Source organism: Ambystoma mexicanum, chromosome 6q, assembly GCF_040938575.1.
Source record: "Ambystoma mexicanum isolate Mex_15411 chromosome 6q, UKY_AmexF1_1, whole genome shotgun sequence".
Lineage (NCBI taxonomy): Eukaryota > Metazoa > Chordata > Amphibia > Caudata > Ambystomatidae > Ambystoma > Ambystoma mexicanum.
The window spans coordinates 200,225,024-200,251,532 of NC_090937.1; the positions used below are offsets into that span (position 1 = coordinate 200,225,024).

The 26,509-nt window shown below is 47.4% G+C and overlaps 1 protein-coding gene across 1 annotated transcript in view; it reads right to left on the reverse strand.

Annotated features, from left to right (window-relative positions):
• Nucleotides 1-2,678: 2,678 nt before the first annotated feature.
• INIP (INTS3 and NABP interacting protein) overlaps nt 2,679-26,509 on the reverse strand; it is a 363,842-nt gene continuing 340,011 nt past the window's right edge. Inside the window, exon 4 of the mRNA XM_069630641.1 lies at nt 2,679-2,955. Coding sequence (XP_069486742.1) covers nt 2,860-2,955 — 96 coding nt within the window. The 3' untranslated portion in view covers nt 2,679-2,859. The remainder of the gene's footprint in view (nt 2,956-26,509) is intronic.

Below are 26,509 nucleotides of genomic sequence, written 5' to 3' on the forward strand. Positions count from 1 at the left end.
CAGGGAAACACTAGAATTATATTACGCAGAGAATGACACTGGGGAGGTGAATTGGTGCACGATATGGGATTCAGGCAAGGCAGTGATTAGGGGCCATTTAATAGAACAAGCAGCACAACGAAGGAAAGCTCAGGGTTTAGTGCAGGAGCAGTTAGAGGGGGAGGCCCAGATATTGGAAGAAGCGCATAAAAAGAAACCATCCCGGCAAGCACTGCGGGACCTAAGGATGGCGAAAAGAGTCCTCGAAACGCATCATATGGGGAGGGCGGCCTACTGGATGATGCGCACCAAACAATTCTTTTATACAAAGGGTAATAAGGCCAACAAACTTTTAGCAGCCAAATTAGGGAAACAAACTAAGCAGAACAGAATTGATTCTCTGCGGGACACATCTGGGACAAGCATCTACTCTGAGGAGGGTAAATGCCGTATCATAGAAGAATTCTTTAGGGAACAGGCCACCCCAAATAAAGGGGACCCACAGTCTGCCAAAGAGTTTATAACCAAGGCGGAACTGCCCCGGTTGCCACAGGCGCGATTAGAATCCTTAGAAGCCCCAATATCCACGGAAGAGTTTGAATTTGCCATCAAAACCCTCCATGGGGGCAAGGCTCTGGGCCCAGACGGATTCACTAACAAGTTTTACAAAACCTTTGCCAAGGAACTTATACCGCATCTCGCGAAATTATTTAACGTACTGTGGGAATCTGGGTCGGTCTCTCAATCCATGGTGGAATCAAGCACGACCCTCCTTCTGAAACCGGGAAAAGACCCGGAAGACTGTGTATCCTACCGGCCCATAGCCTTGCTCAACACGGATGCCAAGCTGTTTAGTAAAATTATAGCGCAGCGTCTGGGGGAGGTGCTGCCTTCACTAATAGATGGGGATCAGAAAGGCTTCATTCAGGGCCAGGCAGCGCATGACAACATCCGGAGGGCAATTGACGGCGCTGTGGGCTGATACGATGGCAAGGCATCATTGTCTGAATCGGACCGACACGACGCCGGCCCCGCGCCCTCAATAGGTTGCTGCGGTCTCGCTGGGGACGAAGACCGAGACCTAGAGACACATCTCTTGCGACCTTTCAAAACCTTGTCCGCACGGAACCTCGACGGCTCCTGATGTGTGTCGCGTCGTGAATCCGAGCACGAAGGCGTGCAAGCCACAGACCGTGACCGATCCAGGTCGGCTTCGTCAGAAGGCACTACCGGACCAGTGTCTTGCAATAGAAAAATCACCATCATAGATTTCTTTAACGCTGCCCATTCCTCCGGAGTCGAGGACTTCGTAGGGCACGTAACCTTCCTCAAGGCACCTCCGAAGAGGACGGGGAAGGCGACTGGTGACGCCGCTCCCGGGACAAGGAAGACGAGTGGCGGGAACCACTTTGGGACCGAGAACCCTGGGATTCCTTCCGACGCAGAGAGTCCCCCTGGAGTCATTGGTGGAAACCCCCTTGGACTTGGAAGTCTGGGACTTAACAGGCTTCGAGCCCCTACCTTCCTGGAGTTTCCCCTTCCACAAGGCCTTTGCAGTCAGCGACTGGCATTTTGAGCAGTCGTCGTGCGACTCGCCGAGGCACCACAAACAAATACGGTGGGGGGTCGGTGAGCGACAACTTGGACTTGCAGTCCCGGCAGGTCTTGAAATCGGACCGCGGAGTCGGAGGGGTCGAAGAGAAAGACATCTTTAATGAAGAAAAACACACGAGGCGCCAGAGTCTCACAAAGTTAACACGTTCGCAGAAAAAACGGAACTGAGGCTACGGGCGCCGTTTATCCTATATATAACATCCTGTGACGTCATCCTTGACAGAGGCACTCGAGGGACATGGACCCGACGCCATCGACGCAGGACGCCCTCTGCCGAAAAAGTTTCTGAAGTGCACAGCTGTGGACATTACATGTCAAAGATGTGGAATGCGTTGGAGGACACAATCCATTCGAAACAGACAGCACCTGCTCCTTTTCTCTTGAAGCGAGAGGTGAGCAGTGAGATGCTGGAACTGGATCTTAGTGCGCGCACTGGGAGTTTCTGAATAATGCTGTTGAGGTAGAGGGGGGTATCCCTGCAAATTCAGCGATGAGTAATAGTCATGTTTTGAAGTCGATTCGAGCTTTCATAGAAAGCCAATGGGCCTCTCGTCTGTTGGCTGAAATGTGGTTGGAGCGTTGTAGACCAAGGGTGGCACGCAAAGCTTTGTTTTGCAGTAGCTGAAGTTTGGATACATTGGCATCTGAAGGGCCCATAGAGTGCACTTTGCAATAAAGTTTGGGGAGGTTAAGTGCTCTTGCTAAGGCAGTTGCAGGGGGAAAGGAATTTATAGTGAAATAGTGGCCATTTTATCGGAAACTAGGGGTTATGTCATAGAGCAATGTATTCCTTTTGGTTTCATCTGGACTGTGGGTGGCAAACATTTGAAACAGCGTTAGAGAATATTTGCATGTATGCATGGATGGGCTTTATGAAGTGCGAACCTCGCTGATAAGCAAAGGAGTGCTGTACATAGGGGACACATGGCATCTGCCTACCTGTTGCCCTTCTAACGCTAATCTACATTGGCGTTACTGCTTAATTTTCCCATTGATGACACTACCCACCTCAAGTTTGTCTGAGCTTAATGCTTCAGCTGAATAGCATACATGTTGGTCGGAAGCAACACCATTTCTCACAAATATAATTGTTAGTTTTTGTTTAATAAAATTTTACAAAAAATACTGAGCAGTTTAAAAAAAACATTACATTTAATTTCTTGCAACACAATGGTACTTATTAAATTGCTTTTAAGACAGCCACTTTAACAAACCACAATGAAATATATGACATTGAATCCCAACAGTCATGAGAAGCACATCACTTTATTCCGGGTCAAGCCGAGGGAGAACAGGTAAAATGAGGTTTCCAAAGGAAGAGTCTTGGGTGATGAAGTAGCCTGACGAATGTGCATGGGCGTGCTAGAAAACAATTTAACACATGATGTTAATAAATAAAGCCTACGCCAATCAAATATAATAGAAATATGCATTTTTTGCTAAAATAAGAAATTAAACTGCAATTTATCTGTAACAATAGTTATCCAGCTTTGGTATTTTTCATAGAATCACAAACTTGAATATTCCCGTCAAGCTGTGAATCCTTAGTGTGATTTTAAACAAGCAATCACCTCATTCTGGGCTTTCTGAAGCTCATTCCAATATGGCTTAGAGGGAAGCTATGCTCTGCCCTGTAGGCCAGGAGGCGGGCAGATGGGTTGCATCTAGATCTATGAATTATACCGAAAGTGAATTAGTATAGTTACAGGTAAATAACTTGTTAGTTCTCTGGCTTTGGATCTTTCATAGACTCACATGCTTTTAATAGAATGCTAAGCAGTATCCAGAGACATTCATTACTAAACATGAAGAGGAAGAATGGATGATCCCTGAAGGATGTTGGCTTATATATGGCAGAAGGTTTTGATAGATTAGATCCATCTGGAAAGACACATTACAAATCTCTAGGTCTGGAATTAAGGGTGCCGGTAGCAACGTACCGGCACCCATTCTGGACCAGCTGACTACAACTGTGCTTGCCTTGGCCTCTGCACCTGGCAGGTATGACCTCCCGGGCGCAGCGGCTCTGGTAGGCACAGTTGTCACGGAAGCACTGGCACCGTTAGCAACAGTGTTGGTACTTCCGTGTCCCCACTTTCATAGAGTCCAATCGGACTCTTTGGGAATGGGGAACAACATTTTCTGCTGTCTGAGATCCTGGGCCGCCAGGACATGTTAAGCCCCAGTGGCAGTGGGATCTCATGCGGCGGAAACAGTGTTACGGGTTTGGCGGCAACCCGCTGGTGAATCCGGCGGGTTACCGGCAAACTGTAATGAGGCCCATTGCGATTGAAAGCCTACAGTTACCACGATGCAAAGTAATGCTAAACGAAATGAATCTAAAGAAACAGTGAGACTGAAACGATCACAGCCCCAGCTTTGTTTCACATGGCATGCTGATTTAAGCACTGTTCCCTTTTTAATCAGCCATCATTTGGTACCTCTTGGGGACAATGGCCACAATACACATTCCCCAATTAATGTTCGTTATTGATAGTTATCGCCTTGTTGGGACACTGCCCTGTGCCCTTCAAACCCAGATGCAGCCCCTGCTCTCACTGTGCACAAAGCTTTTGAATGTTTGCTTTGCAGGAAGAGGAGAGGGGATGCACAAGGGAAGAGGCCGAGAGATTTCAGACACCAAAATAAACACACAGTACTCATTTTGGTGTCAGATGCAAAGAGCTACTAGGAAGCCCCCAGCGAGCTACCAGTGGATCACCATCTACTCTTTGGAGACCATGGTGCTAGAGGGGCCCTAGGCTCTGCCCTGCAGGCCAGTTTCAGTTGCTATTAGCACGTTGCGTTCACTGCGGCAGGCAGGTGGGTTGCATGTATACCTATGAAATATACTAAAAGTTAATTACTATATTTACAGGTAAGTATTTTTTACTTACCTGGCTTTGGATCTTTCAGAGACTCACATGCTTTGAATAGATTACTAACCAGTATCCAAACGCATGCATTACTGAAGAGGAAGAAGTGATGATCCCTGATGGATGTTGGCCGACGGGTTTGATAGATTAGATCCATTTGGAAAGACCTTTCTTGAAGATAGAGTCTCTATAGGCCAGGCCAAAGGACACAACAGACAGATCGATTTAAGGGAGGTGTCCCATTGATATTGGGCAAATTAAGTGCTTGCATTGCTTGAGAGGATGCACTGCTGAGAAATGATGGTACTGCTACGGTGATGAATCAGGAGGTTTCGTTAATAAGAACAATAATAATAATAATATTAGGGTATCAATTGAGTGCAGACCTAGCTTCGGGAAGCATCAGGGCACTTTACAATCAATCATAGGGGCAAGAACACAGTAAGGGAAGCACAGAAAAAGGAGCAGGGAGCCAACAGGTGAGGGCGAGGGTGGGCAATTGGCAGCAACTGATCTACAAGCAACCAGGTTGGGCGGGGGGGCAGTGGGGAGCAAATCACTGAGTCTCAGGTAGGGTGGGGAGTACATGGTGTGTGGACCTAGGCATTAAGGAGGAGCGATGGAGCCAGGAGTTTCGACCCTTCTTGCTTGGGGAGGGAAGGGCACCCCCTTTGAGCCTAAGGAGGTGAGCACGAAAAGAAAAACCCTCCCTAAGAGTTTGTGAAAGCGGGACTTCACTGGGAGTTACTCCCCACCAGGGGACAGGGGCTTCCATTCTCTTAAGGAACTCCTAGCGAAGGAGACATTGTCTGCATATATGGGAATTCAAGAAGTGGAACTGACAGTCAGCTGTGGAATTCCAAATAATATAGAAAGTGCATTTGAACAGTTGGCTCAAGACAAAACTGGCCTCTCAATGGGCTTCACACTTAAACACACCCCTTAGGCGTCTGGTAGCAAGAATAAAAATACTTTACCCCTTGAGTGGAGCAGGAGAAGCGATGTGCAGAGGCGAGCCTCCGACTTATCAACCGAGAGGAGCCGACTGTGGCACAAGAAGAAACTGGAAGGAGTTTTGGAGGGTAACCCGGAGAGAAACCAGGAGGGAAACACAAGAGAATAAGAAACATGGCCGATGGGCCACAGGGTTGTGCGCAGTCGGTGACGCAGAGCAAAACAGGCCACATGGGTAGGCGTGTCATGCAGATGTGGTGGGCCTGGAGTCCAGGAAACAATGCCAAACTCGACAAGCAAGAGAGGAATGAGTCCAGAAAGCAGAGAGAGGGTAGTACGGAGGGAGGCCCAGATAGAAACCGGGAGGGAAGCCTGAGAGAAAGAGGCTGACGAGGCACAGGGTTGTGCAGAGTCAGCGAGGCAGAGCAGTGTCGGCCCCAAGGGAAGGCATGACCATGCGGAGGACATAGTGGTCCTGCAGCTCAAGAAACAATGGCGAACCCAGCGAGCAAGAGCAGAATGAGTACTCTGCTCGCACTAGGTGAAACCAGAGAGAGAGCAACATAGCAGCAAGCGGTGAGACACTGCCACTTGCATTCAGAAGAGGACTCCCAGGAGCTGGGGAGAATGCCAGCATTAACAGGTCCGAGCGATCTTGCTGGAGCAGGACCTGCTACAGAGAAGTTACGTAGGTGGCTCAGAGAAGGGGGGGGCACAGAGCAGGCTATGAGAACAGGAGAGGAATGAAGAATCTTTATCTCTATGAGGGGCAATCAGGTCCAGAGAGGGAGACTGACATAAACAATATAGACCAAGTTACTTCCCTGCAACTGTTGTTCTCCAGCATGGTTCTGGCAAGGATTCACATGCTCATGAACATTCCCCGTCGTCAGGCTGGGAATCCTCGGTAAAGAAAAAATCTGTTTCAATTTCATTTCTGAACTGTCTTCTTACTACTAACCAATCACTGGTCTCTGGGTCATACTGCCCCCAGCCAATGACTGCCCTCTACCTAAGCCCCTCCTCTGGCAGCCATCTTCAGATTTGGTAGCACGTAATGTGGCAGTAGGACCAAGTGTCAGGATTGCTAACGGCTAGGTCTATCTCCCAAGACCCCTCCTCACCTGAAGATCCTGAGGACGTGCTCAAAGTTCGTGAGGCCCCTCTACCTCCTCTAGTAGTGGCCGCCGGGATCATCTTCTTTCTTCGACCCTTTACCTTCTTATCGTGGAGGTAGGGACGGGCTCCACTAGAGGCCACCTTGGCAAACTGAGGAACTCCCCGCCAAGTGGGACCCCCAGTAAGCCCGTCAGAGAATTCAGGGAAAAAGCTTCTGCGGCACCAAAAAACCCTGAAGCACTCAAGCACTCGGGCTGAACGTGGAGCTCGATTAGGTCAGCGGTAGATATACTGCAGTCCGTAGCTAATATTCAGTAAAAGAGGAAAGTAAACGTAGATAGAAAAAGGCGGTAGGGATAGAAAGACAGAACGAAGGGAGGTATAAGGTTGAACGTCCAGAGAGACTTCAGAGCGTGCAGGGGCACAGGTAAGTAAAGGAATCCTGCGGCCCGAACCGAGATGCCACTGGGAGCCGCAGGCTAGCAGAAGGAGAGCACTCAACCGCCACCGGAAGAGAGAGAGAGAGAGAGAGCGAGGAAAGAAGGCAAAGTATAAAGCTGAGCGAAGAGGGACAGAGCGGGGAAGGGCGGAAGCCGGAGAAAACTCCCGCAAAACAGACCAGGAGCGAGAGCGAACCGAAGGCAACTCGAACACAAGAGTTCCAAGTCAAAACAGGAAGTAAGAGCAATACAACGCACTGAACGTAGGTTTCAGTGCGTTGTTATAGCAACGCTGACTGGCGGCGGCCATCTTGGAGGAAGACTAGACCGTGCAAAACGGTTCTAGTCATAGAACAATCATCGGAGTCGGGAAAGGGACCATCTTTGCCAAACCTTCCATGGCCGAAACATAACACCAAGAGAAGAGCCGCAGAGGGGTTGGAGGGAGGTTTCGCGTGTGAATCCATGCCAGACCCATGCTGGAGGACAACAGTTACAGGTAAGTAACTTGTTCCTTCTCCAGCATGGGGTCTGGCATGGATTCACATGCTCATGAATACAAGAATACATAGCAGTACACACATGCACAACCATGGGAGGTGGCAAGGGTCAACATTAAGCATTTCAACAACTCAACATTAAGCATCTCTTACCTCCTCACCAGGCTCACCTTCAAGCGAACAGGTTGCGCAGCACTTCCTGGTCGACTCTGGACTCCTCCCTGGAATACCGGTCGACGCAGTAGAATCTCGTGAAGGTGTGTATCAACCTACAGCCCAGCAGATGTTCAGCAGGGGCACACCAGACAGGAACGCCATAGTAGCAGCGATCGCTCTGGTCGAATGGGCTCTCGGACGGCCGGGCAACATTCGGTTTGCCAACCGGTGACAGTGCATTATGCAGCTGGAGAGCCATCTGGAAATGGAAGCCTTCGAAAGGGCCTTCCCTTGGTTCACAGGTCCAAAGTTCGCAAACAGCTGTGATGTCTTCCGAAAACTCTTTGTGCGGTCCACGTAGAACTTCAGCGCTCTAGCCACATCCAGCGAGTGCAAAGTACTCTCGGCCGGCGACGAAGGCGACGGGAACAAAATAGGTAACACCAAGGGCTCGTTGAGATGGAAGTCTGACGGCACCTTGGGCATGAAGGAGGGGTGCATTCTCAGCACTACCCTCGTCTTGTGGAATGTCAGATATGGAGGTTTACAGGAGAGGGCCTGGATCTCTCCCACTCGTCGTGTGGAGGTGATGGCCACAAGAAACGCTGTTTTCCACGATAGGAACTTCAACGGTGCCGAATGCAGAGGCTCGAATGATGGCCCATAAGCCTAGTCTGCATCACGTTGAGCTCCCACACCAGGGCCAGAGCCTTCACCGGCGGGAACGAGCGGAAGAGTCCTTTCATGAACTCCTTCACCAACCAGGCGGTGAGACCACAGCGACGACCGCCCCGGAGTTCTGGTGTAGTGGGAGATAGCCGCCAGATGGATCTTGATAGAGGCATGTGCCTGCCCCGCCTTGGCCAGTGACAGCAAGTACGGCAGCACTTGAGGGGCCATAATCCATAGAGGGTTGATCTCTATCAGACAGAGAACCTCTTCAATGTATGCCCATAGCACTTAAGAGTCAAGGACACCCTGGCCTTTGCAAGGACCTCCTTGCAGTCCGCTGGGATATCGTAGCCTCCGCACTCTAGTGCTGCAGGAGCCAGGCCTGCAGGTTCAGCGATCCTGGGTCGTGATGTAGGATGGCGCCTCCTTCTCTGGCAAAAAGATCCGCGTCTGTCGACAGTTTGACTGGGGGGGACGCTGACAAGTCCAGAAGGTCCGGGAATCATATCTGCCTCGGCCATGCCAGTGCAACGAGGATCATCTTGCACCGGGACCGTCTGAGTTGACTGATGAGTCGCAGAAGCAACGGCGGGAACGCATACAGGAACAGGCCGTCCCAGGGGAAAGAGAATGCATCGCCCATGCTCCCCGGCTGGGGAAACCTGCTGGCGAACCTCCGGCACTTGGTGTTCTTTGCCGTCGCAAAGAGATCTATCTGGGGATTGCCCCATCGTCGAAAAAGCAGATCCGCTTGATCCTGCAGGAGTTCCCACTCGTGGCACGAGCGCAGCTCCCTGCTGAGTGAGTCAGCAACAGTGTTCTTTACTCCTGCCAGGTGGAAAGGTACCAGGAACATCCTGTGGGCAACGGCCCAGTGCCACAGATCCTGTGCTTCCTTGGACAGGGCTGGGGATCTGGTGCCCCATTGCTTCCGGATGTAGAACATCATGGTGGTGTTGTCGGTGAAGACCCTCACCACCTTGCCCTTGAGGGATGGGAGGAACAACCCAAGGGCCCAGAACACGGCTCGGAGCTCCAGGACGTTGATGTGTAGGGACCTCTCCTCCGGGAGCCAAAGGCCACGTGAGTGGAGATCTCTGGTGTGCGCTCCCCATCCTTCCAGGGAGGCGTCCGTCGTCACAGTTTCCTGGTGTGTCGGGGTCTGGAAGTCCATACCCGCCGCTAGATGCGCACGGTTGCCCCACCACCGGATTGCTTGGCGGAACGTCTCGTTGAGGAAGATCTTGTCTTCGAAACTGGCCGCTGCTTGCATCCAACGGGCGTTGAGGAACTCCTGTAGTGGTTGCATCCGCAACCTGTATAGGCGCACGAGGAAGATGCACAATGACATGCTGTGTAGGGACTTGATGGACCTCACCCTGGCCATGTCCATGGTCAACAGCCGTTGTACCTTGCTCAGAATGGCCTTTCCGCCGACGGCAAAGCCAATCGTGCCACTGTGTCGAGTCTGGCTCCCAGGAACAGGGCGTCTTGTGACGGTACCAAGTGGGATTTCGCATGCATGTGCTATCACACACTACTCTAAGACACTTTGCACAGCATAAGAATGCAGCTACCTTTCACGGCAAATATTTGAACTGTAGCTAAACACAACGACTATCCTCTCACATAGCCCCTTTAGACTACCTCCCTAAACTACCTATCTCCACCCATCCATATGCCAACTAGACATGGGTGGCTACCAGGGACTTGGCCACCCTTTATATCCTTGTATTGGCAATAATGCACACACACATACATACATACATACTAGCACCCCCTGGAATTTCCCACACCTTGGACCTCGGTCCCCCGAGGGCGTTCACCTTCAGTGCAATGTGACCATATAAATGGTGAAAGGCGCTATACAAATGACGCATTACATTACTTCAGAGTTTATGCTATAAAGAAACCATTTTCATTATTTGGAACTCTGGCGAAATTAACACAAACTGAAACGGTCAGGAGACCTGTCCCCTATTAAATATTGGGAACTGAAACTAGGAGAGATCCCTGGAAACACCAAGAGACGTCAGAGTAAAGAACACTGAGGGAAGCCTATATTAATAATAATAATTAATTTCTTATATAAAAATGCTACACACCCATAGGTCTCAGAGCTTTCCCTTTTGAAGTTGTTTTTTTAGTGGTGGGGCGGTTTAGAATTCAGATTTTGGACAGAGGTCAAGATTATTATTTTGACAAATTTTGACGAGCACCCTTAGTTTAGTTGGTTAGGTATGAATTTCAACAATAATTGACCGGGTAGCATACCTTCAGATTCAGCGCTACCTTGAAGCTCACCACCTGCTGGGATCTCGTCAATCAGGTTTCAGACCCCAACATGGCACTGAGACCGCACTGATTGATGACGCAAATTGATGAGCTTAAAGACAAGGGAAAAATGGCAATGTTATTGCTCCTGGACCTCTCGGCCGCTTTTGATTTAGTGGACCATGCAGTGCTCTGCAAACACTTAGCCTCTGCAGCCCACTTCTCTTGCGATGCTATAGCCTGGGTTCAATCTTTTCTCGCTAACAGAACCATGCAAGTTTTCTCCCCATCTGACTCGGCAGACCCGATCAACATTACATGCGGTGTCCCACAAGGATTTTGTGTTTCACCTACTACGAACAATATTTTTACCAAGCCCCTATTTGACAAATTGGACAGACTGGGTGTCACCCACACTAATTACGCTGTTGACACACAGATCCTCATTCCCCTTTCGGGCAATTTTGACAACGATACGTCCCTGGTAAATGAAATATACTCTCTCATTCAAGCATGGATGGGCCTCCCATGGCCTTTGCTTGAATGACGAGAAAACTGAAATTATGATCCTGGTTCAAAGCAGTAAAAGAGGTAAAAACTTTGGGTTTCTATCTAGACGTTACCTTAACCCTAAGGAAGCAGGTGAACTCATTAGCTTCATCAACAGCACACACAGGCAAGCTCATTCGAGCACGCTGCCCGTTTCTATCTGAAACGAGTTGTATCACCCTGGCCAATGCCCTCGTATTATCTAAACTTGATTATTGCAACTCACCTTATCTAGGAGCTAATAACTATATCCTCAATAAACTGCAGATATTGCAAAATAATGCCCTAAGAACAGCTTTGAACTTAGCCAACAGAGAGCACATTACTAATTGCAGAAGAGACCACCACTGGCTAAAAATTAGCGACAGAATATTGCTCAAAACTATTTCACTTACACACAAATGTCTTAACGATGCTGCCCCCCATACCTAGTGAACAGAATAAATAGGAAAACCTCCTTGCGACCGACTAGAGTTACAAACCCCCATTGCCTCGAGATGCCAGGATTTAAACTGACCAAAGCGGGAGGGACTAGCTTCCCAGTCAAAACCGCTCAAGCCTGGAATAACCTCCCACTGCACCTCAGAATAAATCAACCTTACACCAGTTTCAGAAGCAAAGCACTAACCTGGCTCCAATCTGCTGACACCTAATGTCTACCCAATCACTATGCCCAGAGATATCCTGATTCAACTGCTATTTTATTTTGTCTACCTAATCACTATAGCTAGTGATACTCCTGGATTCAACTGTTAATTTATTTTGTATGTCTATGTGTATCTTTATTTCTATCATCTTCACACATGTAAATATCACTGTAATTATTCTTCTTTTCTTGCTATACTGTACCTACACTACGTTGTAACTAAGTTGAAAGTATTCTTTTCTTGTTGCGACCAGCTACCTACAGGTTTGGTGCGCCCTACTAAATAAATAAACAAACAAACAAGAGGGCATTCATCTCACAAGGAGGTGGTTTTCAGATTGGAGTAAAAGCAGGCACCATGCCCTACTAAACCAAGTAATGTGAAGGGGAAGGGATCATGAAGCAAGACACAGACAACAGATTAACTTTTTCTCAAATCAATGGTTTATTTCTTGAACGTCTGGATGGAGTAAGGACTGACTTGTTATGTTATGTAATGTAATTTGTAAAGCGCAGCATTCCTCAGAAGTTATTCTGGCGCTGAAGAGGGAGGAGAATCAAAGAGGAGCGTTCACTGGAAAATTAAAACAGACATGTCTTTAGCGCTTTCCTGAAACTCAAATGGTCAGACACGTTTTTTACTAGTAGAGTAAAGTCATTCAACATTTGGGTGGTTGCAATAGAAAAAGCACGTCCAACAGTGCGTGACCTACGGAACGTGGGAACCGACAGCAAGCCGACCAAAGCTGAGCCAAGAGCATGAGTGGGAAAATAGCGAGTGAATTTCACCTGGAGGTACTCTGCCCCCCATCAAATGCAGCGCCCGGTATACTATACATGTAGCCTTAACCTTAATCCGCTGCATGACAGGGAGCCGATGAAGGGCTCGTAGGACAGGGGAGATATGGGCCCCATAGGGAGAGCCTGCCGCTAGCCTGGCAGCATGATTTTGTAAGCGCTGCAGCCATTGAATCATGCTCTTGGGCTGAGCCAAATTCAAGGAGTTACAGTAATCAAGTATGCTCAGCACAAGGTCAGCAACCACTGGGGAATGAAGGGCAGCCGGAAGCATGCAGAGGACCTTCCTTAACATTTGTAGGTGAAAATTACGCATCTTACAGACAGAGGACACATGGTCATTCATCGAGAGGGAGGAGGAAAGAATCACTCCCAAATTCCTCACCTTGGTCACAGGCACTGGGGGGGTACCCAAAGTAACAGGCCAAAAGGAAGTGACCCAGAGAGGTGGATCTGAGGTGCTCCGACCACCAGCACCTCAGTCATGTCCCCATTCAATTTCAACCAGTTCTGGCCCATCCACTGACCTACAGCGGTCAGGCACTGATACAAACATGACGACACCTCAGTCTGATTAAGATCTAACCTTATCAGAAACTGGGTGTTGTCTGCATAAGAATAGCACCTGACGCCTAGGGAGCAGATGAGACAGATCAGTGGCCAAATATAAATGTTAAAAATAAAGGGTGACCAGGCGGATCCCTGCGGGACACCGCAGGACAGGTGGAAGGAGCCAGAGAGAAAGGAAGCGAGAGACAACACCTGAGTGCGGTTAGCCAGAAAAGACGAAAACCAAGTCAGGACCTGGCCCGCTATGCCAAGTTGTGACAGGCGGGTGAGCAGGGTGGTGTGGTCTATGGTGTCAAATGCTGCTGACAGATCTAATAAAATCAGGGCACCCACACCACCTGCATCAACCAGTTGGACCATATCATTGAGCACCGAGACCAAAACACTTTCGGTACCTCGACACAGCCTAAAACCAGATTAAGCAGGGTCATTCTATTTAGAGACTTCCACAAAAGAAGCAAGAAGAGGAGAAACTAAAGATTCTATCTAGCAGCTTCATTGAGAAGGGAAAACAGAGAGATGGGCCGAAAGTTGGAAAGAATAGAAGGGTGCAATGAGGGTTTTTTCAGAAGGGGGATGACGGTGGCAATCTTTATTGCCGGCGGGATCACCCCGGTCTGACAGGATTCATTGATGGCCAAAGTGAATTCCGTTAGAAGATCACCAAAGATCTCTTTCATGACAACAAGAGGTATCACATCCTGGGGAGAACCAGATCGAAAGAGTTCAGAAGCGGCCAGTACGGTCTCCTCAGTAAAAAGTGGAAAGGAAGACCCTTTATCCCCGGTAGACGAGCTACTGGGGTCAAGCATCTGCCTATCAGTGACAGGAGCAGAAGCAGAGGCCAGGATACTATTACGGATGACCTCAATTTTAGATATGAAAAATTGGGCAAGGGAATCACAGCAGGCCCGAGATGGACTAATTTGTCTGCCTGAGATAGCGATTTCACAGCAGCAAACAAGACTTTGGGATGGCATAGTGCAAAAAACTATTTTCTTGGCTTCTTTTATAGCCGCGAAGTAAGCAGCGATGCATACTTTATAATCAGCTTGCCCTATAATAAGGTGGGATTACCCTACCTAAAGAAACGAAAGATGCTCTGTGTCAAAGTTCAACTAAAATGTCTGTCTGTGTCCACAACCTATACTTTCCCTCAGACCTAAAGACATACAATGTGTAGGGATGTCAGCAACCAAAGAAACAATGTTCAAACTAAAGTTCTGAGCTTCTTCCAGCTCTTGGCTTGCTCTCAGCTCCCGTTCCCCAAGTTCAAAACAGTTCCACAAAAAGACCTTGGGGTTCCCTTCCCCAAGAAGGCAGCTCTCCTGGCTTCAAATTCACAGTCAATTCAAATTGCGTAATTCTCAATACTGATTTCAAATCCACTTTGCAACATTTTGGGCTTTTAAACACTTGACTTAACTTGCCTTTTCTTTCAGCCACTTGAACACTTGTTAGGTAAATCAGCATCAGCCTATTGACTTTCCCTGGTTCACTCCATGTAGGGGTTACTCGGTCTAGTTGCAGTTGTCGGACCACACGGTCCAGCACAGGTCATGCAACCGATAACCTTTGGAACTTTGCAAAGTTAATTACTTCTCATTGGACTTCCTTGCCAACACAAGTCTCCTTTCGTTATTTGTGTTATGAGTCAATATGCACTTCTGTTTAACTTTGACAGTCTTCTGACTCTGCCAACACGCGACTTCCACATACTTCACTTTATAGTATTTCTCCTCGTTACCACCATGCTTTCACACTATCCAATAGTGATTATCATGTGCTTTGCACTTGTTCACAAGCTCCCATGACTGGTTTTCACCTGGCTCTTCACAAGCTGTCAATACTGGTTTTCACTTGGCCTTGTACTCTCACATTGTTCATAAATGCTTTTCCTTCAAATTAATTTGTTTGTAAATGCACATCACTTTCTTTTTGCACGTTTAATATTTTCATATATTTTTCATATATTTTCCTTCATTTGGTATTCAATAACTCATTAAGTACTTTGCAGCTTGTTCGGTATTCGATAATGTCCATTTGGTCTCCGGGCCCATTCATTACATGCTTTCACTCGATCTGCATCTTCCTTTGCCCATGCTATGCCCCTGGAGTGCCCCGACATGAGTGGTCTCCATCACTCACCGGTGTACGGCCGCTCTCCCGGGTGCTTTTGGTTTCCTCCCCGGCTCTCTCCTGCTCCCCTCTCTCTCGTCGGGAGCTCCGGCAAGCAGCGCTCGCCTCTTCCGAACGTTCCTGCTGCTTTCGGCGGCTTCCTGGAGACTTACATGGCCCAAGCTCCAGCAGGGAACACATGACTCTGGGCTCTGCAGCGCTCTCGACCCTCAAAAGGCATGTCCTAACCTCAGCGTCTTCCTTGCTTTCCTGCAGAGATCGGTGTCCTTTTCACCGGCCCCTCTCCAGCCTGCTCCACATCAGGTTGCTGCATCCTCCTTTCCAGTTGGATCTCCCCTTCCAAACGACTCTCTCCTCCATTTATGCACCTTTATCTGCTCAATTGTCTGCAGTTTCAAGTCCTTTGCCTGACCATAAGTACTTCCGTCAATGGGATATGCCTGACCCTTAGAGTGGTGTTCCACAGTCCTCTTCCTCGTCCCAGTACGAAAGTGGGGTTCTATGTGATTTTACTGAAAGCTTTTTTACTGAAAAAATACTGAATTGTTTTATTTATTTGGGGGTGCTCACCCTCCAATCCCATTGTTTCCCCATGTTTTAATCCTCCAACCCCCACCCCACCTGTTTTTACCCCTTGCCCCCATCATAAATATATATTCCTTCAAATTTAAAAAACAGTATTTCTTCGGTAAAAAAGGTTTCAGTAAAAAAATACCTCAAATAATGAATCTTCAGTAAAATCACTGGATACCCCAAAGTTGTGTGTACAGGGAGAAGTGTGCATTGCTCTTAGTTGTCTCTTCCACGTCCCAGTCTTAAAGGGATATGAATATGGGACAATTAGTGTGTGTGACAGTGCGGATGAGTGGTAATAATCTACAAAGGTCGGGGAGGGGAGGGTGTGGGAAAGGGGGATACCAAGCCTCACCTAAAGGCACCTTTCCTCCACTCCACAAACCCCCTCCACCCAGGTGATCCTCCCTCACATATTCACCCCCAGGGTCAGGATCCAAGAGCAATGACACTTCCCTGGCCACCTGAGAGGAAGACCCAAGTGGCGTAGATGGGAGGCAGCAAGACCTAGATCAAGGGGTTTGGGGGTGATCCAGAGAGAGCAGGTCAGCACAGTAAAGGAGCGGCCACCTCTGCAAGAGAAATTAAATCTAGGAACTACAATTAGCATAAGATTGGAAGAACAGATTTCATGCTGGACATAATTATTATGGGAAGAAACGGAAGCAGTATGCAGAGTTTTAAACAGCACCCACTGGTTAATAGGCAGCTAATGAATTGTGTATAGTAGCAGATATAAAAACTCCAACAAAGACCAAAAACAAGTCAAACTGCAGAGATTTTCACAAACTTTTATGATTGGTACACGGTCATACCACCACTGAGTTTTCTATTCCAGCTGTCTTGGCTTCTTACACGCCAGGCTTCCAGCATCTCCCTCTCCAACTCAAAGCACTTTCCAATCCTGTGGGCTTCGTGCTCTGCTTTTGCTCCACCTCCTTCAGGTGTTCTACACACAGAGGGCCTCCCTTTTGTGCGTCTTCCGTCGTCTCTCATTCTCTCTCCATCTCCCTTTAAGCGTTCTCTCTCTTCAACGTACTTGTTCCAGTTAATTGAAGACTTGGATTTAAAAAGACACCTGCTCTTTCTTTCTCGTAACGAAATAACTTCACTTTTTCTTCATCGTGGTCTTGGAACTTGCAATTATTTTGTATATTAGTTGGTTCCATATAGGCCAACATGTGTAAGGCATCAGGGAGTTCCTCACGAGAATGGGAGTCCTTGCCCCCAAAGGGGGAGTCTTTCCTGTGAGGTCCCGCTTACCTTGACTCCAAGGGAGGGTCCTGTGAAACAGGCCCACCTCCCTAGCCTCAGAGGGAGGGGCTCTCTTTTGGGGTGAAGTGACAAATTCCCTCACTTCGTCACACTGCCCAGATACAGAAATCTGCCACAAATATTAGGTGGCAGCAGGTAAGGGAGAGACAAAAAACGGCATCAGCAAAGGCAGAAGCAAATGAAGGGTTGTGCTTAGTTGGGCGATGTCAAAGGAGAGACAAATAGCCAAGACCTGGAGTTTAAGAACCAGAATCTCTGCATTTAACAGAGCCGGGGTGAAGTGAACAGCGAGAAATAACCGCTATGTCAACTTCCAAGGAGAACCAGCAATCCAAACGGGACACAGTTAATCCCAGACAAATGGCTCCGGGAATAGAAGAGGATGAAGAGTCGAAGAGCTACGTTAAGGTAATAAAAAGAAAATGCGCCCGTCCTCTAAAAGTATATCATGAAGATCAAAAGCATGTTTGGAAAGTGAGCTTGCATTAATAAGTATAGGAAATAAGCATATCTTCCGCAGAGGCACAACGAAGAGAGGAAGTCAGATTGGCTAGAAATTTAAGTAGAACCAAAGGGACCAAAGGGAAGAAGCCAGAGGAGAACACAATAGAAATATAGTGTAAGCTACAGGGTGGAAGAGCAAAAGACAATTAAAGTAAATTATTGTGTGGTGGAGAGGAAGGGTGGAAATCAAGTGCGTTTCTGCCACCTTCCTTCCTCTCCACCACACAAACGTTCCAGCATTTGTGCCGTCGTGGATTTCATGCCAGCGCAAATGCTGACAATCCCTATGGGGGTTAGCTGGCTTTTTGCACCAGGATAAAGTCAGTGGACCCCAAAGGTGATCCATTGTAAATGCTACCTGCCATGCAAACGTGCCTGGTCACTGCAGTCGAATTATGAAATTGAGCAACATGAGCTCCAAAAGGGCAAATTAAATCAGATAAAAAAACATAGAACATCATATCAACAAGTTAAAATTTGCAGCAAGCAATTTAGGTTACAATATGTAAACGTGCAAATTCAATAGAGCAGAGTGGTGTACTGCAGTCGCCACTTTGGAGGAGTCAACAGGATTTCTCCATCAATGTTAATTAGGACGAGTGGTCCAGATAACATTTTGAAGCAGGAGTATATAACTGCATATTTTTTTGATGTTGGGAGTAAAGTGATTTTTAGGGAGAAAAAAGGAAAGACCCATTTCTGACTGGAATGAGTTTCCTGTCGTCCACGATTGATGGGTCATAGTCAGGAAGGGGGCAAGGTACATGGGCACTTTTGTACAATGCATTGATTTCAGGGTGATTTTTGCTGTCCATGTAGAGCCATTGGAGGGCTTTAATCCCTGAGGAGATGAGGGTGTGAGATTTGAGGTGAAGGATCAGCCATGCAGCTTGGCTGTTCATGTGCTTTAGTAGTTGGATGAATGGTTGAGGCCCACATATAGGCTGTTCAAGTAGTGAAAGTTGAAAAGGGCATATACTCTTGCTTGATCATTTACGTATGTCCGTCAATGAAACTTTGCCGGGCGCTGCAACAGGCAATGCACAGTGACGCAGCCAGGCACCACGGGGGTACTGCCACCAGTCACGGCATGCACCCCGCCCCAAAGTTAAGGACCACGGGTGTGTGTTGGGGCGCAGGCACCCTGCGTGACACTAGGTCACTTAAAACGGCTGCACTACCAATTAACTGTTTACAATTAAGGCTTTATAGTATTGTCTTATTTATTAGCTGTTTTAGAACTTTGTCACTAAACGATTGCAGCTTGATATCATTTTGATTCACTAATTTACTGATGTATCTGCAAATAACTCTTCTCAATTTGTATTTTTATTGATGTACACATCTTTTATTGATTTTGCCGTTTAGATATTGTTTAAGTTTTTACACACGATTTAATGGCGTTTTACTACCAAGATAAATATGTTTTGATTGACTGACATTGAAATAGGCTGAATATCTTTTTCGTTGATGGAAAAGCCAATTTGTGCAGGGGATTGCCAACTTCCAGTGTGTAAATCTGACATTGTTTTTCACTCTTCTCTATTATTACCGAGTTATCTAGATAAGGGTAAACTGGAATTATTTTGTAGCATAGGTGAGCTGCCACAACTGCAAGCCTCTTGGTGAACACACAAGATGCCGAGGCAAAGGCAAAAGGAAGTGATTTGAACTGGAAACGACTGATCTATTTTGAAGTGTTGATACTTTGGATGATCTGGAAAAACTGGAATATTAAAGTATGCATCTTGCATATAAAAATTCGCTATGAAATCCCCCTTTTGACTAGGGGCATTAACTCAGAGAGTGTCCATCATGAAATTATGAGGTTTGACACATGTGTTTGCCGGTCTTAAATCTAGAACCAGCCTTTTTTGTCTGGTCGTTTTTGGGTATAGAGAATACATTCCTCTGTTTAACTAGTTTCGTGGCACTTTCCCGGTGGCTCCTTTCAGCAACAGCGCTTGAATTTCCTATTGCAGTATGTGGCGACAATGAATGAAGAGTCTGACCAAGTGGTGCAATAGTGGTTGCTATAGACCTTTATTAAATGAAAACCAAATCTATCTATCTATCCTTAACTCTAAGTGGTTTTCCCCACCTAAACTAAAGAAACTTGGTTGCTCGTCAGGAAGTCTGTGTGCATCAAAACAAAAATGCACTGCTCCAGTTACAAAGGCTCCTATTCTATGACTGTCACTAGAACAAAACAGTATAAAGTTCAGCTAATGTTCGTAATCCAGGAGAACGAGTCCCTTCTCTTGGATGTAAAGCGTCCAAATACCTCTCAAGTTGTTCAAACATTCCACAAACGTTCCGGGTTCTCTGTGACCCAATGGAAAAAATAAATTCACAAAGTACCTAAATACCTAAAAGCCTCAGGATTAGAGCAGGCGGCCCTAGCTTCCCAGTTCTAGCTGCAATCAACTGGAACATGTTACCTGTTACCTCCCTCTATCAGAGGCATTGAATCCCACACAGTCTTCAGAAAAGCAATAAAAACCATGTTGTTCGTGTAAACCGCCACAATATCTGTACTACATGTTCGTACTCCTCTTTGTTCCCTCTCGTCATGCCAACTTGTAAGGCATACGACCACTGTAACACTATTTTGACCAATGTGTGACATATATATCAATTCCACCCCCTGTAACTAAGTCACATTCTTGAACCAGCACCGCGATGCCTCCGGGCTGCTAGGCGCTTTACAAATACAAAATAAATAAAAAAATAAAATAAATAAAAGTTCTCATGGGGCTAGGAGAACGCCTCCCTTCTCCTTGCTGGTTCCACAACGTTGTTCTATTTTCCTAATACGGCTTGTAGCTCCCTTACGGAGGGTTTCACAGTCTAGGTTTTTGTACAACTCTTGGTCCGCCCCACTTGGACGATGAAGCTGTTCCTGGAGTTCCTTTTGACTCTGCAGTACCACCCTCCTGTGGAACTGTCCAGGGAACTATCACAAAAATGGGTACTAGCTTCTGTATTTCTTGATGCTTGTATTAAGGGTTTTCTTCGTTTCTTGAAGAAGGCAAGGTGCTACCAATTTGAATGACGTTACCCTGGGGCTGTCTGCACTACTTATATCAAACAGCAAAGAAGGACGTGGGGCTCGATATCCAGAGAAGGGAGAGAGATCTCGATACCCGAATGACTGAGGAAGGTGTGTCAAAGATGACTGTAGTAGACAGTCTCATCAGTCAACAGGGCGTCAACTCAGAGTTGGAGAAGTAGTGGAGAAAAAACAGGAGGAGAGAACCGAACTAGTCGCAGATGACAAAATGGTAAAATGTAGGTCGGTGGACCGATTGAGAGAAGGAACAATTAGTTAAACACCAGACTGGTCCGGGAACCCGAAATCGGACAGTACGAGGCCACAATGAGGCAGTTTGAGAGAAGGAGAAAGAGAAATAGAGGCGCATGGAAAGCGTCTCAAATACCAACCAGAGACCAACACAGAGAAAGAGTGGAACATGTCTGGTGGTTGTGTGACCTGCAATTGGTGGACCGTGCAGTCCAACACCTACACAGTGACCGCCAAGCAATGCCTTACACGGAGCATAGTAGGAAAACAAGCAGAAGGTGAATCAGACAATGGTGGAGCGTGACATGTGACGGGTGGATTGCGTGGTCCGAGACATGCGCCCAAACCGCAAGCCACAAGCGGCCTTGAGAGCAAGTAGGACCAACTCGAGAATGATTTTGAAGTCGATAAAGAAGTGGACCTGGCGCCCCGAAAGGAACTTAAAATACAATCCCGGAACCCAGGTAACCCTCTCAGTGTCAAACCTGAGAGGGGCCGAGAAGCTTCAAAAGACATTTTCAAAAGTGAATGACTTCCCAGGAGCTCTCTCCATTGCAGAAGCGCTCAACCCAAAACCGTAGAGAATCGTGGTGGGGTAGGCAAGTCGTTCCTCAAGGAACACTTCCGCCCCCACACCAATAAAGCGGGATGACTTGACGGCAACTAATCCTGATGAAGTGAGCCAAGGACCCCCCTTAATCAGAGACCAACGCCCTTTGGAAGTTCCCTGATATGAAATGTCAAAGGAACATGCTCTTCAAGAGAGGTTCCCGCATTACCGTGGGAAACCCCAGAAGAGTAAGGAAAACTAGCACCCATGGGGATTAGTTTTTTGTCTTCGGTCAACACCGGATCAGTCAAGAGTCAATCCCCTGTCGTCCTTGTGGAAGAAAGAGGAAGACAGTGGAGAGAGAGATAAAGGGAACAAGTACAAGGCCAGGAAGACTTGAGACTGTAAATCATGAAGAAGTAGACGAAGCAAAATTCCTTGGGCAGTTCCACAAGAATGCATTGCTGGAGAGCCGAGAAGGACTCTGGGAGCATCTTCTTCGTCCCAGTAGTGACAGGATAGAGCATAAAGAAAACAAAATGTGTTGAAACTTCCTTGAAGGAATTACAAGTTTTGTTAAAGTCTATAAAGGACATTGGGGAACCAGCTAGGAGAAGGGAGTCATTCTCCTAGCCCCACGAGGATCCTGTAGAACTGTTTTGGTGGTTGTTGTTATGAAAGCTTGGAACTTTAATCAAACTTTTAGGTTGAGAAGACTTATCGTCTTTGGGACACTTTGCATCCAGGAGAAGGGAGTCATTCTCCTGGATCATGGTCAGAACCAGAACTTTATTATTGTTTAATGCAATGAGAACTCTGTCACTACAATAAACAATAATAAAGTAGGAGCATAGGAGCTTTTGGACTAGGACAGTGCCTTTTTATTTGCACCTTCACTGACTTCCTGAGGAGCACCAGAGTTTCTTTAGATTAGGTATTGTGAGAAACCTGAAGGTACCCTCACATCTACTCCCCAGGGATCTTCTGTTCAAGTGGCTAGGAAAGCACCATCACTTTTGGATCCCGATCTTAGGGGTGGACTAGCGAGGGAGGATCACCTGGGTGGATGCTCCTTGGGGATTGGAGAGAGGGTACCTGCAGGCGAGACACGGTATCCCCGCTTTCCTGACATGAACTTATCCAACCCTCCCTCAGTCTTCGTAGGATATTGTTGTTCAGATCCTAGTTTTCCCTTTGAAGTCAGACCAAGTACTAAGAAGAAGAAACTTACCCCACAAGTAATGAAGATTACCTATAGGAGACACCACTAAAGTACTGAGGCGAAGAAGTGGGATCCTGAAGGCTATAGAGCTGAAGGTCAGGCATGTCCTATAATTGGGTAAGTAAGTTTGGGGAAACCAGGTACGAGGGCGCTGTGGCTAGAAATAGCGAATGAGGAGATGGTATGTCGAAAATGTGATCAGCTGCGGACTATGGAACTCTAGGCTACCTCTGCCTAGAGTAAGAAAACAGAACATGATTGTTCCATGTGCATGCGCTGATACTTGCAAAGCAGATAATGTGACAGTATTGATCAACATGGGTGAGTTAAAACGTCAGGAGCTCGTCAGACCCAAAATGACTGATGATACCACCCACCTACTTTGTCAATGAGGGAAACCGCACTTTTTTAATCCAGACATTCGCATTTAGCTGTATTAGGGCCATGGTTTCACAAGACGTCTGCATCCTAATAGTAGCAAGAGCAGGACTTTTCTCCCTACATTTTGGCAAAGATACATTTGACAAGTGGATTTCATATTTTGCCTTGACAAAGACCGAGGAGGTCGAAACACGCGTCGGCATAGTTACAGTTTACCAATGACCGTGGCATAGTTTTTGTTTACTAATGATCATGGAATAAACTTTGACAATTTAACTCACCCATGTTCATCAATACTGTCACATTATCTGCTTTGCAAGTATCAGCACATGCACATGGAACAATCTTTTTATCCATGTCCTATAATTGGATTTATTGGGGTCAAGCAATTGAGTCTGCGACTTCACACCTGCAACCTGAGAGACTCCTAGGTGTATAAAAGGAGGAGTCCACAAACAGCAAAAAGAGAGCGAGAAGCCTGTGCGAGGAGAGAGCAGCAGGAGAGTCACCTCAGCCCATGAGAAAGCCAGAGAACGGGACGCTGAAGGATGCCAGAGTGAGAAAAGCTGTCATTGTGTGGCGGGGGAGCTGTGTCTCCAAGGAGCCTGAGAAGGCGGTAGAAGGGTACTGTGGAAGGCATTGGTCCGTTTGCTGTGGCCAAGAACTGCTTGTTCCCCTGAATGGCAGTAACCATCCAGGGGTGCCTGAGTGGCATGCGGCGAGAGACTGACCTCAAATCCTAGAAAGCATCTTACTGAGGAAACTGAAGAAAAGTATGTTGCAGCAGGTGAATTTCAAGAGAATGCAAGGAAACCCGGTGCACGTATGAAAGTGAAGGAATTACACTGTACCGGAGTAGTCGCCTGCCGTCAGCACGTTCTCGAAAGCCTCCGAGTGAAGTAACAGAATTAATTACCACAAATGCAATACTTGAACTGGATTTTGCAGAAACATTTTGTCAGAGTGGTCACGTTTAAGCGATACGTGTGCAAAAGTCTCTGACTAATGAAGGACATTGTGAAATAGTGAAAGCGATGAATGAGTATATTGAGGGCAGACCGCGAACTGTGAGCAAAATGCCAATCAGGCAAAACAAAGCTGCAAATGAAAGTATAGCAAGTACAGTATAGAAAGGAGAACCAAAGAAGTATCAAGAAAGGCAAACCATTGATCTAAGAACTGGTGAAACCCTGTAATTTGCCAAAGTGGTAGAAAGCTGGATACGGGCAACTGGTAGGCCGTGCGGTCTGTTAACTGCCCCTAGGTCAGGACGCCCCAACAAAGAAGTGTGAAGCAAATTTGAAATACGAAAAAGCTGAACATTGTTGTTTTGAGAATTAGTATTTGTTGCTTCGGGAAGGGAACCCTAAACTCCTTTTTGAACTTTGTGGTTGGACCTGTATCCTGAACTCGTGAAAGAGGCTAGAGACTGCTCCAGACTTTATGTTGAACACTATTTAAGTTAGAACATCCCCACAATATATTACTATATTAGATGTGAGGGGGCAAGCATAGGTTTTGACATAGACAGACTTTTGAGTTGGACTTAGACTTTTCCGCAGTATCTTTAGGAAGGGCTATTCCCAACATAGCTGTAGGGCAAGTTAGGCATTACACCCATCTTGATATTTTAATAATGGTTTCAAAACGGTTACATTCGTTTTCTGTGTCATCCCTTGATACTATGCCTGTCTCACAGTAGGGAAATAGCATTACAGTTTGTGAGAGAAGGGCCTCAACGACCGGTGGGGGGGTGTCTGTACTTCTGCTCCCTATATGGTGGAGGAGAGGCACAGGAGACCCCAGCCAAGATTCTCTATTACGGTAGCAATGGTCGAGCAATCAAGGCCTAGCTTCTCAGGAGGTGATGCAGGCTGGTTCTTAAGTACAGTGTAGTCCCCAAGCCCCCACAAAGGAATATCCACACTCTGTATTGGTTAGAACACAGTCTTTATATAATCAATATTCAAGGTTATGTACACTTATCATGATAACTCCCTTTGTACTCCGGAAAAATCAACAATGGCAAATATATACAATTCTAAAGTGGTACCACCCTTTGTATTAGATCTCATTAAAGTGCATGAACAATACTGTAACAATGTCACACAGACCAATAGAGTGAAACCAGCAATAGAGAGAGGAGAGAAAATAAGATGGTTGAGCAATAGGCAGAATACTGGCCCCTACCACTAGGCACAGTTCTGTGTGGAGATCCCCCCACCTGGGCAACCTGTAAAACAAGATATAGCGCACGTCCAGTCCATATATTACTCTGCAAGTCTTATTCCCTCCTATAATGTTTTTAACCCCCCAATGTACCTGGTGGAGTCGAGTTCCTTGAAGAGGCGTCGACAAACGTCGAGGAACTCGCCGTTCGGCGACGGGGAATCGACGGCCCTTCTTGAATGCCTTCCCTTTCAAGCGGGAGGCACGGGGCGTCGAACGTCCTTCGACAAACGAGGTAGAACGGCGTCGATGAGGCGGCAGCTTCGTCCGAGCGGTGCTCGTCGGCGTCGGAGCGTCGGCGTCCTGCAAGGCAGAGGCGTGCGGGGCACCTCGGTGACAATAGTTCTGGACCGCAAAGATTGTGGAGACGGAGGCCCAGCAAGGGCGTCGAGTCGTTCGAGTCTTTGTGATCTTCGGGTGGTGGGAAACCCACCGGCAGGTTTCTCCTCGGCGCGTTGGTCGTCCTCGACTTTCTCCGGCAGGATAAGCGGTCGACGATGCGGTCGAGAGAGTCCTTCGATTGAATGTTCTTAGGCAAAGGAGCGGACGGCTCCAGTCGTCGGTGGCACGGCGTCAAGTGGTTCCCACGGCTGGGCAACACAACTTCGACGGGCCTCCAGCGGTTACACAAACCTGCGAACCCTGGTCGACGGCAATGGACTTCGACGGCGTCGATGTCCGGGTGCTTCACTTCGATCTCCTCGGCGGTCCCGTCTCGGGTCGACAGCCTTTCGAGGGTCTGTCTTCCAGGGCGCTTCGGCGAAGATGGAGCGGTGCTCGATGGTCCCTCGGAGCACGGGAAGAGGGCGCCTTACCAGGTCCTCTCTCGGGTCAGCCCTCGACGATCTCGTCAGCCTTCGGATCGGTCGAAGCAAATGCCACAGCAAGTCTTCTTCTTCCAGCTGGACGTCGAGGATCAGCAATTCCAGTTACTCTTAGAGTGGAGACTCCACTCCAGGATGCTTCTGAACGTTCCTGAACGTTCCTGAACACCTGGCTGCTTCTGAACTCATTACCAGTGGTGAGAGGACCCCAGATATACTATCCTGCCTCTCATCCACACTGCGGGTACACACTCAGCAGCCAATCATACAGAAGGGCATTCATGCAGTCAGTCAGCCAATCAGGCACACAGTGCATTCAGGCCACACTCCTCCCTTCCAGACACTCACAACAGGGAATGTG